The 15951-nt window shown below is 51.0% G+C and overlaps 2 protein-coding genes across 2 annotated transcripts; one reads left to right on the forward strand and one right to left on the reverse strand.

The window, feature by feature from the left end:
• Positions 1-670: 670 nt before the first annotated feature.
• Positions 671-4385, forward strand: C6H1orf210 (chromosome 6 C1orf210 homolog). The gene is made up of 3 exons (XM_049775120.1): positions 671-683; positions 3518-3642; positions 3767-4385. Exons 2-3 carry the CDS (start codon positions 3606-3608, stop codon positions 4084-4086), a joined length of 357 nt encoding a protein of 118 aa, XP_049631077.1. The 5' UTR covers positions 671-683; positions 3518-3605; the 3' UTR covers positions 4087-4385.
• Positions 4386-10280: 5895 nt separating this feature from the next.
• On the reverse strand, positions 10281-12885 carry TMEM125 (transmembrane protein 125). Its single transcript, XM_049775042.1, has 2 exons — positions 12812-12885; positions 10281-12603 (listed from the first exon to the last, which is right to left on the reverse strand). The coding sequence occupies exon 2, from the start codon at positions 12437-12439 to the stop codon at positions 11780-11782; it is 660 nt and encodes a 219-aa protein (XP_049630999.1). The 5' UTR covers positions 12440-12603; positions 12812-12885; the 3' UTR covers positions 10281-11779.
• Between the last annotated feature and the right edge of the window lie 3066 nt (positions 12886-15951).

Consider the following 15951-nt stretch of genomic DNA (forward strand, 5'->3'; position numbering starts at 1 on the left):
AACCACCATCTCACCTGGATCATCTGCGTGCAAGGCAAATGCCCTACCGCTGTACTATCTCTCTGTCCCCATCCCATGAATTGATTTTAAGAGACAAGGAGACCCCAGAACAGAGGGTGAGGAATATCCCCATAACCCTCCTACATCACACACACACACACACACACACACACACACACACACACACACACACACACACACACACACACGCACGCAAGCATACTTGACACACTTTCGCATGTCCCAGTGCCCTCCCTCCTTCCTTCCCTGGGTTCCTGCTCAGCGCTTTTATGAGTTTGCAAAACTCACGCTGCAACTCTGGACTTCGTACCTGTCTCTGCAAAGTCACTTGCCTCTCTGGCCCCCGACCTGAGCAGTTTCCTGCTGAGGTGTGGCCCCCCCTTTTGGTGCTCACTGGACCCCTCTTGCGGGTCCCAGCAGCCTAATGCCCCCCTCTTTGGGGGTGAAGGCCGCAGGTTCTCAGTTGGCGAAGTTCCAGAATTAGTCCTCCTGCAGGGGGCGCTGCCTGTTGCCCAGCCCGCCTTCGTCTCCTGGGTTCAGCCCCGCCTGCAGCGTCTCCAGGTGAGCTGAGCGGCCGCACTGTGCGGCCGGTCCCGCCCCTCGTCCAGGTCGTGCCTGCGCCTTGCCGGAAGCCTCCTACGGAGACTGCTCATTTCCTACAGGTGCGGAGCAAAGGGGAAGACATTGGGGGCATGGGGGGGGGGGGGCACACAGATTCCTGATGGCTCCGGTCACAAGACAGGGACTGGAAATCAAGCAGTGAATGCATGTGCAGACCAGAGGGTGGAAGTGCTTGTCAGTAGAGGAAATGTGAGCCAGGAGGTGGGGTGACAGTCTGTATGTGTGTCCTTGGGAGGAAGAAAGGACTAGGAGTAAAATCGCAGGAACACAGTTTCTCTATATGCAACTGTATTTTATTACTTATGAGGACCCGGAGCCAAGTGTGGGCCCACAACAGGCCCCAAAGAATGTTTGCTAAGCCATGAATGATTTACCTCTCTTGGGGCGCCCCCTCCCCCATGTTCCCTCTGGAGCTTGCCCTGCCTCACAAGCATGCTTAGAGCAATGTCAGTGCCAGGGAAGGTTACTCAGCCTGTTTTGTACCTAGGGAGCTGCCCATCCAGCACATGGCCTAGACTGGTAGTTGACTGGGCAGTGAAGAGGGGAATTTTGGGACCATCTCTCAGGCAGGGATGGCCTGATTTGGTCTCAAGGGATGGCGTGGTCTTGGTGGTTGGGTTAAAAAGGCTGAGGAGTGGGGTTGGAGCGATAGCACAGCGGTAAGGCATATGCCTTGCACGCAGCCAACACAGGATGGACCCTGGTTTGAATCCCCGCATCCCATATGGTCCCTTGAGCCTGCCAGGAGCAACTTCTGAACTCAGAGCCAGTAGTAATCCCTGAGTGCCACTGGGTGTGACCCAAAAAACAAAAACAAACAAACAAAAAGCTGAGGAGTAGTTGTTGAAAGGCAAGAGGGTGGATGAAATTGTGTGTGTGTATGTGTGTGTATGTGCGTGCGTGCGTGTGTGTGTGTGTGTGTGTGTGTGTGTGTGTGTGTGTGTGCGCGCGCGCCTGCATGTGTGTGCATGACTGTCACGGGAGAAAACTGTGGAGAAATATTTGGCTTGAGAGTTATATGCTGGGTTTCCAGACTTTGTGGGATGTGCCCAGGAATGTGTAGGCAGTACTGAAAGACCTGGGGATCTCTGAGATTTTTTTTTTTTTTTTTTGGCTTTTGGGTCACACCCAGCAGCACTCAGGGGTTACTCCTGGCTCCAGGCTCAGAAATTGCTCCTGGCAGTCTTGGGGGACCATATGGGATGCCGGGATTTGAACCATTGACCTTCTGCAAACGCCTTACCTCCATGCTATCTCTCTGGCCCCTCTGAGAGAATTTTAATAGAGAACAGCAGGGTCATATTTGGGAGTTTGGAGATCATCATTCTGGAGAAGGATTTTCAGATGGGGAGACCAGTTATGAAACCCTGACTAGAGATGATGTACAAGATGAGGGAGTTTGGGCAGTGGTAGTGGGGTGGGTAGGAAGGGATAGTTCTTTCCAGATTGCATAAGGAAAGAAGCTACAGTCCCGTGGTGAGGTGGGAGAATATTTTTAAGGTAGAAGAATATGGTGAGAGGCCGGAGAGATAGCCTGGAGATAAGGCATTTGCCTTTCATGCAGAAGGTCGGTGGTTCGAATCCCGGCATCCCATATGGTCTCCCGTGCCAGCCAGGGATGATTTCTGAGCATAGAGCCAGGAGTAGCGCCTGAGCACTGCCAGGTGTGACCCAAAAACAAACAAACAAACAAAAAGAATATGGTGATCACCCCTAAACTAGCTGATTCTCTTCTAGCCTTGGATGCTCCTCCCCTGACTGAGCCACTCCCCTGACAGAACTGCTCCTTCTGCAAGTTACTCCAACTTTAGCTGCTCCTCCTTCAGGTATTTCACTAAGCTGTGGTGTCTTCCTTGAGATACTCCCCACATTTGGGTATTGCTCTCTAAACATCCCATGGTCCAGGTATGCCTCCTCTAGGCCTTCTCCAGGTTAGGTGGTCTGCCTCATATTTTTCTTTCATTTTGCTCCGCTCCTAGGAGTTCCCGAGTGACTTAGGTGGCTCATGTGTCTCTCTCTGAGGGTACCGGGAGGCTCCAGATGGACTGAGGGTCAGGATGGGTTTGCAGAGGTTCCAGTGTCAGGAGCAGAGGAGATAGAACTTGGAGACAGGGCTTCCCTTACTTACTTCCCTTACAGCCCTCATGATTGGGGGGATTGGTAGAATATGGCAAAATTTGTCTTCCATGTGTGAACTCCATATTTTGTTTGTTTGTTTGTTTGTTTGTTTTTGGATCACACCCAGTGGCACTCAGGGGTTACTCCTGGCTCTATATTCAGAAATTGCTCCTGGCAGGCACAGGGGGACCATATAGGATGCCAGGATTTGAACCACATTCCATCCTGGATTGGCTGCATGCAAGGCAAATGCCTTACTGCTGTGCTATCTCTCTGACCCCGTGACCTCCATGTTGCTTTTTAACTTGGAGCCATTCTTGTGCCTCTGAACAACTCTGTACCCCAGCAGTGGAGCAGACCAGCTCTGGCATGGGGCTCTGACTTCTAGTCCTAGGATGCTGGCAGAGTCCCTTTCTGGACCTCAGAGTTCTCATCTCTAGAGAGGGGGCTGATGTTTCCCACCTTTCAGAGTTCTGGGAGCACGCTGGCCAATGCCTGACCTAATTCATGCTCAGTAAGCTTTGATTTATTTTTCAGCAGCTTCCACAGCTGGACTTGCCAGTGTAGCTTTGTAAAAAAAGCCAATTTCTGTGTACTCGGTTCATTTCTCACTCACTGACTGCAGACTTTGGTCCCGTCCTTGTCCGGTCTTCAGAGAGTATGCTGTGCCCAAAGAGAGGCAATGAGCATGGCCTGGATTGATTGCTGGGTGCCAACCCTGACACTCATGGACATGAACTGCCCTTGTGTGTTCCAGGATTCTGTGCCCAGGGCTGCCTGGTATCTTGGGGGGTCTCCTTGGAGCCAGGGCTCTACAGGCAGAGACTTCAGGCAGAGGTTCAGCAATGTCTTCCAGCCCTTCCATGACTACAGCTAATGACAGTGAGTGGAGCGGGTGGGAGGAATCTTACTTCTGGGATGGGGGAAGGTCTCTACTCCCTCTCCTTTCCCCACTGAAATCTGTCTGGCACCCTGTCCACCATGTGTTCTCTCTCTCTTTCTGCAGCCACTGTGGGACCGTCACAGTTTCCCATGGCCTCAGCCATATCCCCTGGACTGGGCGCTGGAACCCGGGCATGGCCTGTGCTGGTAGGAGTTGTATTGGGGGCTGTAGTCCTCTCTCTCCTCATTGCACTTGCTGCCAAATGCCACCTCTGCCGCAAACACCGAGCCAGCTACCAGCATCGCCCACTTCCCAGGACAGGAAAAGGGCTCCGCTTGCAGCTGGGTGAAGAAGATGATGATGGTTTCATTGAGGACAATTACATTCAACCTGGGATGGGAGGGATGGGCTCGGGGTGCAGCCGGGACCAACTCTCCCTCTGAGTCCCTGTCTTCAGACCCTTTCAGGAATAGTTGAACAGTGGATACTCCATGGAAGTCTCACGCCTCAGGGACGTTTGGTAGCTAGGGCTCAGGGGCTGAGCAGAGGCAGATCAGCTTCCCTCCCCTGACACTAGCTACCAGGTGACAATGACTTCTCTTACTCAGTGGCTCTCTATGGCTTCCAGCTGTTCCCCGGAGGATGCCCAGTGAGGGCTAGACTCAGGAAGTCAACCCCTGGCAGAGGCCACTCTGTTCTCTGCCTTCTTTCATCACCTCCGTCTCCATCTTAATCTCCCCTTCAACTTAACTTTGCCACCTCTCCATCTCCTCTGTTCTTGCACTCTGGGCCCTTCTGCTCTCCTATTATCCTTTGTGACTGGAGAGGCCTGGCTGAAGCAGGCCATGGCTGACCATGTAGCCAGTCTTTCTGCCAGCATGCTCAACTGAGAACATCTGAGCAGAAGAAAACCAATTTGCCTCATTTCTTATGGAAATGTTTTCTCACCAGCCAAGGGGGATCACCTCAATGGTTCTATGCTGTTTTTCACAGGTATTAATAAATTGATTTTCATTTTAAATACAAATAAAAAAGAAGTCACTTCATTTTCTCACAGTGGTGCTAGTGCATAAAAATGTTCCTCAGGCTTAGAGAGATAGCTCAGGGGGCTAGTGCCTTACATGCACAAGCCTTGACTTCTGTCCTCAGCATCCTGCCCTACTCCCCAGTACTGTGGTGGCCCCAAGCCTACCTTTGAGCAGCATTTAATTGCTTTAACACTGACTCATTGTATCCAGATGGACAAGTGCCACCAGGTATACTTCTGGGGCCTCCTGAGCCCTACTTATGAGCTCCCATTTTGCCACTCAAAGTGGAAGATGCTGCTCAGATAGCCCTTCCCTGTTCCCCCTTTCTCCTAGAGGTAACACTGGAACTTCTCTGCCCTCCTTGTCTGATCTTCACTGCCCCCTGCTCCTGCTCTCTGAGCCTGTCTTGTTTTGAAATAATACTCAAGTCCTATTTTGAGTCTCAACTCTTGTACATAGTGGATGCTAAGTAAATATTTGTTGGGTTTGTAGATTACTGTGGACTGAGGAGTTGGGGGAGAAGTGAGGAAGCAGGGTGGAGGATGGAAGGCTTCAATCAGAAACTTGATGAAGAGGAAGATAGGGTCCCTGTTGCTACCGGGAGTTTGGGGCAAGGAGGCAGTTTGCTTTTTTGCTTTTAATATATTGTAGGCATATCATTTGTTTTCAGCATTATGGTTTTTCAAGAGTTTAGCTTCACACCACTAGCTGTGTGTCATTGTCACTACTTCCTCCCCCAAAGTTCCAGTTGTGCCCCCAACCACCCCAAAAATCCTGAGACCCAAACCCAGGAATCTCTTTAGCCTGTTGGACTCATACTGGCCCAAGAAAGTAGCTTTAAGATGGGAGAGATAGTGGATATTATTTTTCTTGGTTGCAATCAATGGAAAGGGATTGGGGTGAATTCAAAGCACTGCTGATTCTGTAGGGCAAGAGACAGGGGTCCCCAGCAAACACTAATCCTGTTCTTTAGGGGCAATAGATGGTATTACCATCACTGAGATGGTAATGAGATGGCATTACCAGGTCTCTGTGACTTCCCATTCTGAGTTTCCAGTCTAGCAGGTCCTTGAATAGTGCCACCGTTTCCTCTAATGCCCTTTTATGACCATATTGGTGAGAAACAAAGAAATCCCTACCAACATTGCACAAAACTGTTATTTGAGGACCTGACTTCCTCGTGCATTGTTTGTTTCAAGTCCCAGTTTCCAAGAACTTATCTAGGCTATGAAGTGAGGGTTTAGTGTGCTTGCCAGTCCCTTTTCCTGAGTCTGAACATAGCAGGAATAACATGGAGGGAGTGTTGAACTAACTAGGGGACATTTCTCAGAGCCTGCTCAGAGGCTCACATCTAGTTGCACAGGCCCAGAGATCTCAAGGACCTTGGACCCTGTCAAGCCTTCATTCCCACCCGTTCTGCATGCCTAGCCTTGGCAGAGAGAGGAAGCTGTCCTGGGTCCATAGGTCCAAAGGGCCTGAATGCTGAACAGCTGGGACTCAGCCAAACCTCTCTTATCTGTCTCTTCTGACTTCAGGCCCAGCCCAGATCTATCTACAGGGAAACAACTTAGTTCCCAAACCAGACTGTAGTATTCCTGGTCCATCTTTGGCAGCTAAAGACAAGCGAGCAGATGAGCCAAAGACAGAGTTGAAGAAATCCTGCAGAATAGCAAAGTGAATTGAGTCAAGTGAAATTCCCTGCATTCCAGTTTCAGCTCTACCACTTCCAGGCGTGTGTGTGTGTTCTGAAGCCCTCTGCGGTCCAATTTCTTCTCAGTAGAATGGGGGTCATAATAGTCTTTGCCTTGGCACAATTAAATGAAAGAAACATGAAAAGAGGAAGAGAGTGTGTCTCCAAGTGTTAGTTCTTTCCCCACAGCATTCACAGAGCAATAGCTCCACACACAGGGACAGGTCTTAGTTCTGACAGGGCTTTGCCCAGCTCTCTCGCTTCAGCCCTGCTGGAGATCTAAATCTGTTTCTCAAGAGATCTGTTTCTCAGAAAATTTCTAGAACGGGGCTGGAGAGATAGCACAGCAGTAGGGTAGTTTGCCTTGCATGCAGCTGACCTAGGATGAACCCAGTTTTAATTCTCAGCATCCCCTATGGTTCCCTGAGACTACCAGGAATGAATTCTGATCTCAGAGCCAGGAGTAATCCCTGAGTACTACCGAGTGTGGCCCCCCAAAAAATTAGAAAAAATAAATTTCTAGAACACATTCCTACAGAATACAGGGAGGATGCATAGTTGAGAACCTAGAATCGGACTTGAGTCCAGGAGAAGCATATCTAGTTTCTTTCTTCCCATTTTCTGTATTCTTATAGGGTCAACTTCCAGGCATTGAGAAGTCTATAGGAGAACTACTGTTTTTTTTTTTTTCTTCACCTAATACCAGCTAAGAGTTCATGACCCATGATACCAACCTCACTCTTGCCCCTATCCTCCATTGTCATAGCTTTGCCCACTGCAGGTGTTTGACCCAGCTGAAGCCTTCCCCTGGCATCTGTGTGTGCTAAGAATGATTGAGGGTGGGGCTGGAGCAGTGGCGCTAGCAGTAAGGCATCTGCCTTGCTGGCGCTAGCCTAGGACAGACTGTAGTTCGATCCTCAGCATTCCATATGGTCCCTCAAGCCAGGCGTGATTTCTGAGCACAGAGCCAGGAGTAACCCCTGAACGTCATCGGGTGTGGCCCAAAAACAAAAAACAAAACAAAACAAAACAAAAAGAATGAAAGAATGATGAGGCTGGGTCTCTCCTAATGGCTAACTTGTGTGATTCTTTGGACTGTCAAACCTTCTGACCATCTGCCACTTCCCTTTCCCATTCCCCATACGTGCTTTTTCAAACAGTCTGAGTCTCAAAGATGGGATGGTTATTGGGTGGGTGGTCTCCTTTCAATTACTTATGACCAAGCCCATACATGTACTTCTATCCACACTCCCTTCTCACTCATCAAAATGGGTTTGGAACTCAATCAGTTACTACTCCCTGCTTCCCAACTCAGGGACTTTCAAAATGGCCATGTTTCTAATTTTATAATCTGAACACCGTGTGTGTGTTAATGTGTAAATATGTAATGTGCTAGAAATTGAACCCAGGACCTCATACATGGGAGGCATATACCATATACTCAGATACCACTGAGTCGCATCCCTACTTTTTTTTTTTTTTTTTTTTTTTTTGTGGTTTTTGGGTCACACCCGGCAGTGCTCAGGAGTTACTCCTGGCTCCATGCTCAGAAATTGCTCCTGGCAGGCATGGGGAACCATATGGGACACAGGGATTCGAACCGATGACCTTCTGCATGAAAGGCAAACGCCTTACCTCCTTGCTATCTCTCCGGCCCCCACATCCCTACTTTTAAATTTCTCTTTTATGAGCTAGAGAAACAGTCAAACACTGACAGAACCCCTGAGCACAGGGGAAGGAGGATCCCTGGAGTTGGCTAAGGAGTCAGCAGGGACAGCAGCCCATAGCCCATACCTGCCACCAGGTGTGGAAAGCCTTGTTGTCCTTGGTGGTGGGTGGCTTGGCCCAGTCCCTCCTTCCACTTTGATTCTAGCTCCCTACTGTCCCTTGGTCTTCTGGGTGCATCCTGCAGCAGGGAGTGGAATAGTACCCAGCTCTGCTATTCCCTCACAATCAACATTAAACAGTAGCATCTCTCCCTTCTTACCAAGCTCTTCAGTCAGTCATAGACCTTTTGGTCCCACTTCTGGTCCACTGAATTTGATCTGGTTCACTCTGTCCCAATACCTACCTACCTTCTAGTCTGAGTTCCATTTCATGTCTGAGAATAGCAAACACCAGCCAATATGTTTCCTCTTCTCACTGCTGTCCATCCAGTGAATTATGCTGCAGGTAGCACTGACCAGATCAGCTAGGTTTACAGTCTTTCACTGACTTCCTGTGGCCTTAAGAAGCCAACCTCTCTGCCCTACCCCCCTAGGCCAGAGAAACTGCTCAAAGGACTGGAGCATGTGCTTTGCTTGCAGGAACCCTGAGTTCCAACCTGGCACTGATTCCTGGCACAGCTTGGTCCCTGATCATTACTCAGTGTGTAATCGTCTTCCCCCTCACCTCAAGAGGAGGCTCCTCGTAAGAAGATTCTGAAGTCCTGGGATTTCTCAGAGTTCCTCCCTATGTGAACTTTCCCCTCTTGCCCTGGAGCATTCGCTCAAACCGTGCGTGTGTGTGTGTGTGTGTGTGTGTGTGTGTGTGTGTGTGTGTGTCCTTTGTGTTGTTCCTTCTGGAATAGTCTAAATCTCTAGCTTGGCCAGTAGCATCTCATCTCTCAGGAGCTGCTGAAATGGCACATCTTGTGGGCCATATCTTCATTCTTTTTTCCCATGAGGCCAATCCCAGTCAAACGGCTCATAGGTTCCACATCCTATTCTGACCAATATGCCACCATTTTCCCGCTCATTTTGTAGAAGCATTATGGGAGGATCTAATCCGTCTCAGCAGAAAGCATACAGAATCCCCTTACTTCAGGGAAAGGAGATGTGCTGGTTTCTGCTGGCCCAGAAATGGGGTTACTGGTATACAGAAGGAGGTAGGCTTCATGGAATAGACTGCACAAGGTCCCAAGAGGTCCAGATTCAGGGCCAGCAGTGCAATATGGCCTCCCTTCCTAACCTTCCCAAATCTACTTGAATCTCTTCCTGAACTGCCCTGCCCTCAACACGCAGTCACCCCCATCAAGCCAAGTCCTTCATCACGCAGCAAAGCCTCTGCTTTGTGTCAGTACCCAGTACTGGGAGCCAGGAATACAGAGACAGGCTCTGCTCTGAGTGCCCTGGGCCTTGCCAAGGTGCAACTCATGGCTTGCAGGGCAGAGACAGAGACTTGCAGAGAACATGGCTCCTTCAAGACCTGGCTCTTAAAAGATGAAAAGGATGCAGAGGTGCAAGGGGTGTCATGATTCTTCAGTAGGACCAGCATTGAGGTGCATTGAGGTGCATTGAGGTGGCGGTGTACAAAATTATGCTACGAGTATGGATGTTAGTCTGTAGGAGAAACAACAGAAAGATTTTTTTTATCCCCACCCCTACAGAAAGATTTTTTTTGGGGGGGTCACACCCGGCAGCGCTCAGGGGTTACTCCTGGCTCTACACTCAGAAATAGCTCCTGGCAGGCTCGTGGGACCATATGGGATGCCGGGATTTGAACCACCGTCCTGCATGCAAGGCAAACGCCCTACCGCTGTGCTATCTCTCTGGCCTCTACAGAAAAATTAAAAAAAAATAGTGTTGGGGCCATACCTCGTGGTGTTCTAGGGCTCCTTCAGACTTCGTGCTCAGGGATCATTCCTGGAGGTGCTGGGGGACCATGTGGTGCCAGAAATGAAACTAGGGTTTCTGCATACAAACCATGCTTACTAGCCCCTTTAGCCATCTCCCTAGACCCCAAAGGAAGATTTTAAGACTAATTTGTGCTCACATGCTAGGATAGTCTCTGGGATGCTGATGTAGGTTGAGTGGCAGGAGGAAGTAGGTTTCAGGGGAGAAAAGAACAAAGGTAGCCACGCTGCTGTCCAGTTCACACAAGATGAGGACCCTGGAGGCTATGTGTATGGAGGTGACGCCCAGACAGAGATGTGAGGAGCCACAGGAGTCAATGTGTTTATTGGACACAACATGGGATGAGGAGGCAGCCTGGGGGAATATCTGGAACCGCACAGAGGTTTGGACCCAAATGCTGCAGTAATGAAGAGGCAGAGAAACCAGAGGAGAGGCGAGGAGAGAAATGGGGTTTCATTCTGAATGTGTCAGGCCTGAGGTGTCCATGAAATACCTGGTCCCTGGACAAGCCTGTTCCCCCATTCCCAATTCTCCTGCTTTCAGTGGCAACTTCTTTCTCTCACCCATTATTCAGTGATCGCTGTAGGAGGGTCTGCTCAGCATAAAGTTAGTCCCTGATCCTTGAGTTTAAAATCCCTTAGGAGTTGTCTCCCTTAGATCCCCAGGACTGCAGGGAACCCCTACCCTACCAGGTAGGAGAGGGTGAAAGGTGAGTGCTGTCTTTCCAACTTTTTCATTGGCTCCCAGGAAGTGGCCCTGTGCTGACAGCAGAGCAGGAAGGCTCTTGTGATCAAGGAGGATTCAAACACTCCTCCCAGGACCAGGAGCCAGAGGTGAATAGAATGACTTCATAGACCTGGATGCTTGGGCTGTGGAGGTGGGGCTCAGAGATGCAACCTTCAGAGATGCCTGTGGCCCATCCTGCCAGGGAGGCTTCCCCAGGAAGAAGCACCCAAGCAAATAGAGAAGTTAAGCCACCTCAGTCACACCCACCACCCACCACCTCTGACACACCCTCTCCCATGCTTTGCTCCTGCTTCTGAGCACAGAAGGAGAGATGCCATAAGGCATGGAGCTGGGGTCAGCCTGGATGGGCATAAGTGTGAGTGTGGGAAGGGATGTGGACAGGGGAGGAGGAGGACCTTTGGAGGAGAGGGCAAGGCACCTTTCCTGGCCCTCTGCCACGGGATCACCTTTCATGCATGTTACTTCTCTCAGCCCAAGCCTAGGCCTATGGCCATCACTCTAAAAATCAGACTGAGAGAGGTGAGTGGCTGGCCTAAGACCTCCCCTCCCCTGTGGTCAGTGGTAGGGGAGCTCCATTCCGGCCTTTTCTCTCTCCTCAGGGAAGGTTTGCCCAGTCTGTGCAGCAGCATCGCTTCTGTCATGCCATTGGTGATGGCACTGACTGGGGCTGGCTTGAAAGCAGCTGGGAATAGGGACCAACATCTTCAGGACCTCTGACACTGCACTGCCTGGAGAACCCAGATACTGACAGGCATTCTCAGCAGTTGCACGGCCACAGACACCTAGTATAAGGAGACACATTCACCCTTCTGTGAGGAGATGTGTGGGTATAAATACATCAGGGTTCATAGGGGTCACAGGCAGTGCTGGGGACACATACACACCGGCCAGGACTCACTCTCCTCTTCCTAAACACACACACACACACACACACACGTGCACACATGCACTCACATATACTCACATACATACTCTCTCATGCTCCCCCACACACTCCATATGCATGTTCATGCCCTGGCACAATTCTAGGGATGTTGAGGCAGGTTGTGTGGCTTGGTCAGATGAGGCTGGCGATGCTGGAGGTGGTCTCCTGACGTCGGCCCGCAGACAACTGTCCTGAGACACTGTAGACGCTGCCATGGCCACTGTGTTCTCTGAGGGTAGAGGGGGTGGTCATGCAGATGGAGGGGCAGTGTCCACTCATGCCCACCTGATACAGCAGCAAGCCCAGCAGCAAGAGTGAGCCAGAGGCAGCCAGGGCGATGCCCACAGACAGCATGGCAGTCAGTGGCCGGGCAGGAGCAGGGCCAGCAGCCAGTCCAGCGAGGGTGAGGCCAGTGACCAGCAGCACCAGGCCACTGAGCAGCACCACGAGGGCATCGGCTCCTCCGCCACTGCGCAGTAAGGCCACATGATGCGGCTGGCGGATGCAGTTCATATCCTGCACGGCTGAGCTCATCAGCTGCTTCACCAGGACCAGCAGGGCCAGCAGGCAAAGCACCGTGCCCACTGCCAGCCTCCACTCCCCGGAGCGGCTGCTGGTGGAGGAGAGCAGGGCCACACCGCCTGCCCCACAGCCTGCCACCAGAGCCACGGCCATGGCGAAGCAGAGTGCTGAGCGCCGTGGCTGCTGGGACCACCACAGCTCCACCTGCTCGGCCAACACGTCAGGGGGCAATGCTGGTCTTGAGGAACTTCGAGGCATTCCTGCAGGCATGGCTGTAGCTGGGAGTGATCAGGGTGGACCAGGCAGTGGATCAGTAGTGGTCGGTGTGAGGATTAGAGAGTGGGGATCAGGGCCGGCAGCACCCCCAAACCCCCTTGGCAGGTAGAGGCCCTCAGTCCTGCTCTTCTCACAGCCCAGGGCATGAAGAGCATCATCTGCAGGGGCAGAAACACACGAGTTAACCTCCCACCCCACCCATGTACTTCCCCGAAGCCTTGGGAGGACCCTTGGAAATCTCCCGTGGAAGCCCCTTCCCTCTGCCCCTGGGAAAGTCCTGATCAGTAATTCCAAGAGAGGCCCCCCCACCCCACCCCCCCACCCCCCGCCATTCCCATTTCTCCAATCTGTTGCCCAGCCTCTGACCTCTCTGGCTCTTTCAGTTGCTGGTCCCATGCTGGCTGGCCGGCTGGCGGCTCTGGGCCACGAAGGACGAAGGGGACTGGACACTGGACGGAGAGTCAGAGATAAAGCCTCATTCAGGAGCCACTCACATGGCCTCAGCTGTCACCACCAGCTCCTAGGGGCGGAGTGCGGGGGAGGGGGGCTTTGGCTTAACTCTTCTGGCCCCGGCAGTCTGTGCCCAAGCTTTCAGTCACACTGCCTCCTCTCTGTGAGGGGGCTAGCAGCAGACTTCTAGCACCTTTCTTTCCCCATTTCAGACCAATGCCCAGTCAGGACCATGCTTCTATACCCCTCTCTCAAGCTGGGTCTTCCTTCCCCATAAGTTATTGTCACTATGATGCTCATAGTCATGGCTGATGCAACAGGTCCCCACCCAAGCTTGTCACCTTTCCCCAAACCTGCTCCTCCTGTGCTTCTCACTTCCACATCCCTGGGGGAGTCGCCTCCAATTGCTCCCTCTTTTCCAGCCCAGTCACTTCCTTGCCCCTTCACCTCTCTGATCTCAGCCTCCTCCTGGCTACCTTCACCCCACGCCCCACCTTATCCCTGGCCTCCTCCTCAGCCTTTGTGCAGGGTCACCTTAGGAAAGAGGTTCCTCATCATGCAGGGGAACCTGGGCGAGGGCCCTCCCAGTGGTTACTCATGGACCATGCCCTGCTGGAACCCTGGGTTTCCTTCCAGGAATGTTTACTGAGTGTGGGTTAGTCAGAGAGGTGCTTGGAAGGAGGCTCAGGAAAGCTCCCACCCTTGTCAATTCACCCCAATCTGAATTGGGGGTGGGGGGAAAGGAACCTTTAGGGGCAAGTCATTTGACAGCTCCAGAAGGAGTTCTTGCAGTGGGAAGTCCCAGTCCCCCTCTCCCCTGAGCACCACACAGAAGAGAAATCTGGCTTTGTGCCTGAGACTCAGCTCAAGGATCCTTGCAGGATCATGACGACGACCTACCCCAGTTGGGTTCTAAGCCCCAGGAGGCTAGCCACAACCAGTTCTAGAGCACAACCTGGCCTAGAGCAGGGAATGTGGAGCAGTTAGCCCCCCCAAGGGAGGCGGGGGAGTGTTGGGGGCGGGGCCCTGGAGTCATCCCAGCATTCCCCAGGGCTGTGACTTCACTGCTGGAAAGTGCCTGCACAGGTGTGCTGGACCGTGGGATGGGGTTGGGGGGCTGGAGGTGCAAGTTCTCAGTGGGAGAGCCAGTGAGAAAGGGGGTGCTGGTAGGGCAGGAGAGCAATGGTGGGGGCACTTACAAGAAGCCTGGAAGAGCTGGATCCTACTTGAGCAGTCAGGGCAGCCAGGTGGGACGGTCCAGCTCCGTTTCCGGGGGGGGGTTGGGCGAGGGAGGTGCTTCACCTGCCAAACACACGCCCAGGTGAGCCTGTCGGGGAGGTGTGTGTGGGGTGCTGGTAGGCGAACAGGTGCTTCCAAGGCAGGCCTTGGAGCCGATTGGCTGATGTGGCCTGTTCCTTCCGCTGGGCAGAGGCATTCTTGGGAAGGGAGGGGCTGCTGTCAGCTGCAGTTAGGGCTCAGGCACAATTCCCAGACCTGCTCAGGGGCCCTGGAATGTGGTCAATCTGCCAGGGGCCCTAACCTAACCACCAGCTCCAGTTTCACACCCAGACTAGAAGGCCAAGCTCCAAAGGCAGCCACTCCACATTTCAGGCCCAGTCCTGAGTCCCCTGTTCTAGCCTCAGTCCCATTTCCAAATCTAATTCCAATCTCAGCTCCAGCATTCAACCCCACGGCCCCATAAAAAAACCCACACACTTCTTTTTTATCTTTCTATTTTTGTGTCCATACATTTTCCTTCGTTCTTCGCCCACTCCTCATTCCCAAGGAGCACGAAAATAAGCCAGATTGTCTAGCAGTTTGTGTTCTAAAATGACTGTTCTCATCCCCTTTTCCATCTCTAGTTGGGTTTGCCACCCTCTTAAGTTTAGTGAAACTATATTTTATTCAGTTGTAAGGATATTATATTCACTAAACTTTAAGTGTTCTTTTATAAATTTTATTTGAGGGGAGGCCAGAGAGATAGTAGGGAAGGCACTTGCCTTGCACATGGCTGACCTGGGATCGATCCATATGGGATGAGTCCTGAGCCTGCTAAGAGTAACCTTAGCAGTAACCTTTAGAATCATGAGGTATGGCCCAAAAATCAATTTGTGTGTGTGTGTGTGTGTGTGTGTGTTTTAAAAAAGAAGTTTTGGGGCCCAGAGAGATAGCACAGCGGCGTTTGCCTTGCAAGCAGCCGATCCAGAACCAAAGGTGGTTGGTTCGAATCCCGGTGTCCCATATGGTCCCTCGTGCCTGCCAGGAGCTATTTCTGAGCAGACAGCCAGGAATAACCCCTGAGCACCGCTGGGTGTGGCCCAAAAACAAAAACAAAAACAAAAAAAAAGAAGTTTTGTTATATTCAGTCAGCTCACATAGCCATAACAAAGATTTTAGGTTCATTTTAAGCTTAGGTCTTTAAAAGCAATCTTTGAAAACATACACTTTAGACCAATGGTCCTCAAACTACGGCCCGTGGGCCACATATTGTATTTATTCCCATTTTGTTTCTTCACTTCTAAATAAGATATATGCAGTGTGCATAGAAATTTGTTCATAGTTTTTGTTTTTACTATAATCTGGCCCTCCAACAGTCTGAAGGACAGTGAACTGGCCCCCTGTTTAAAAAGTTTGAGGAACCCTGCGGCCAAAGAGGTGATTGTGGAAGTTTACTTTGAAGGTGAAATGTTCCTTCACTAATTTAATATTCATATCAGAGAGAGTACAGTTGGTAAGGGCTTGCCTTAAATACAGCTGATCCAGGTTTGATCATTTGCACCCCATATGGTCCCCTGAGCAATGCCAGAAGTGATTCTTGAGTGCAGAGCCAGGAGTAACCCTGGATCATTATAGGATGTAGCTCAAAAATAAACAAACAAAAAAAAAAACACAAACAAAAAATCCCCATAAAACTTTAGAAAATATTCTGTTGTAATGCCTCCCCACATTTTAGAAATAACCAATTTTACCATGACCCCTCTAACAGAATATTTTCATGTCCATGTCCTTTTTATACTCTAAATACATATTTTATTCTTCTGGTACTCAGTTATTTT

Source organism: Suncus etruscus, chromosome 6, assembly GCF_024139225.1.
Source record: "Suncus etruscus isolate mSunEtr1 chromosome 6, mSunEtr1.pri.cur, whole genome shotgun sequence".
NCBI lineage: Eukaryota > Metazoa > Chordata > Mammalia > Eulipotyphla > Soricidae > Suncus > Suncus etruscus.

Bases quoted from the DNA above. Each gene is read 5' to 3' on its own strand.
- C6H1orf210 (XM_049775120.1), top strand. From the start codon at position 3,606: ATGTCTTCCAGCCCTTCCATGACTACAGCTAATGACA. The intron at 3,643-3,766 runs GTGAGTGGAGCG...CTCTTTCTGCAG, and splicing joins CATGACTACAGCTAATGACA to CCACTGTGGGACCGTCACAG.
- TMEM125 (XM_049775042.1), bottom strand. From the start codon at position 12,439: ATGCCTGCAGGAATGCCTCGAAGTTCCTCAAGACCAGCATTGCCCCCT.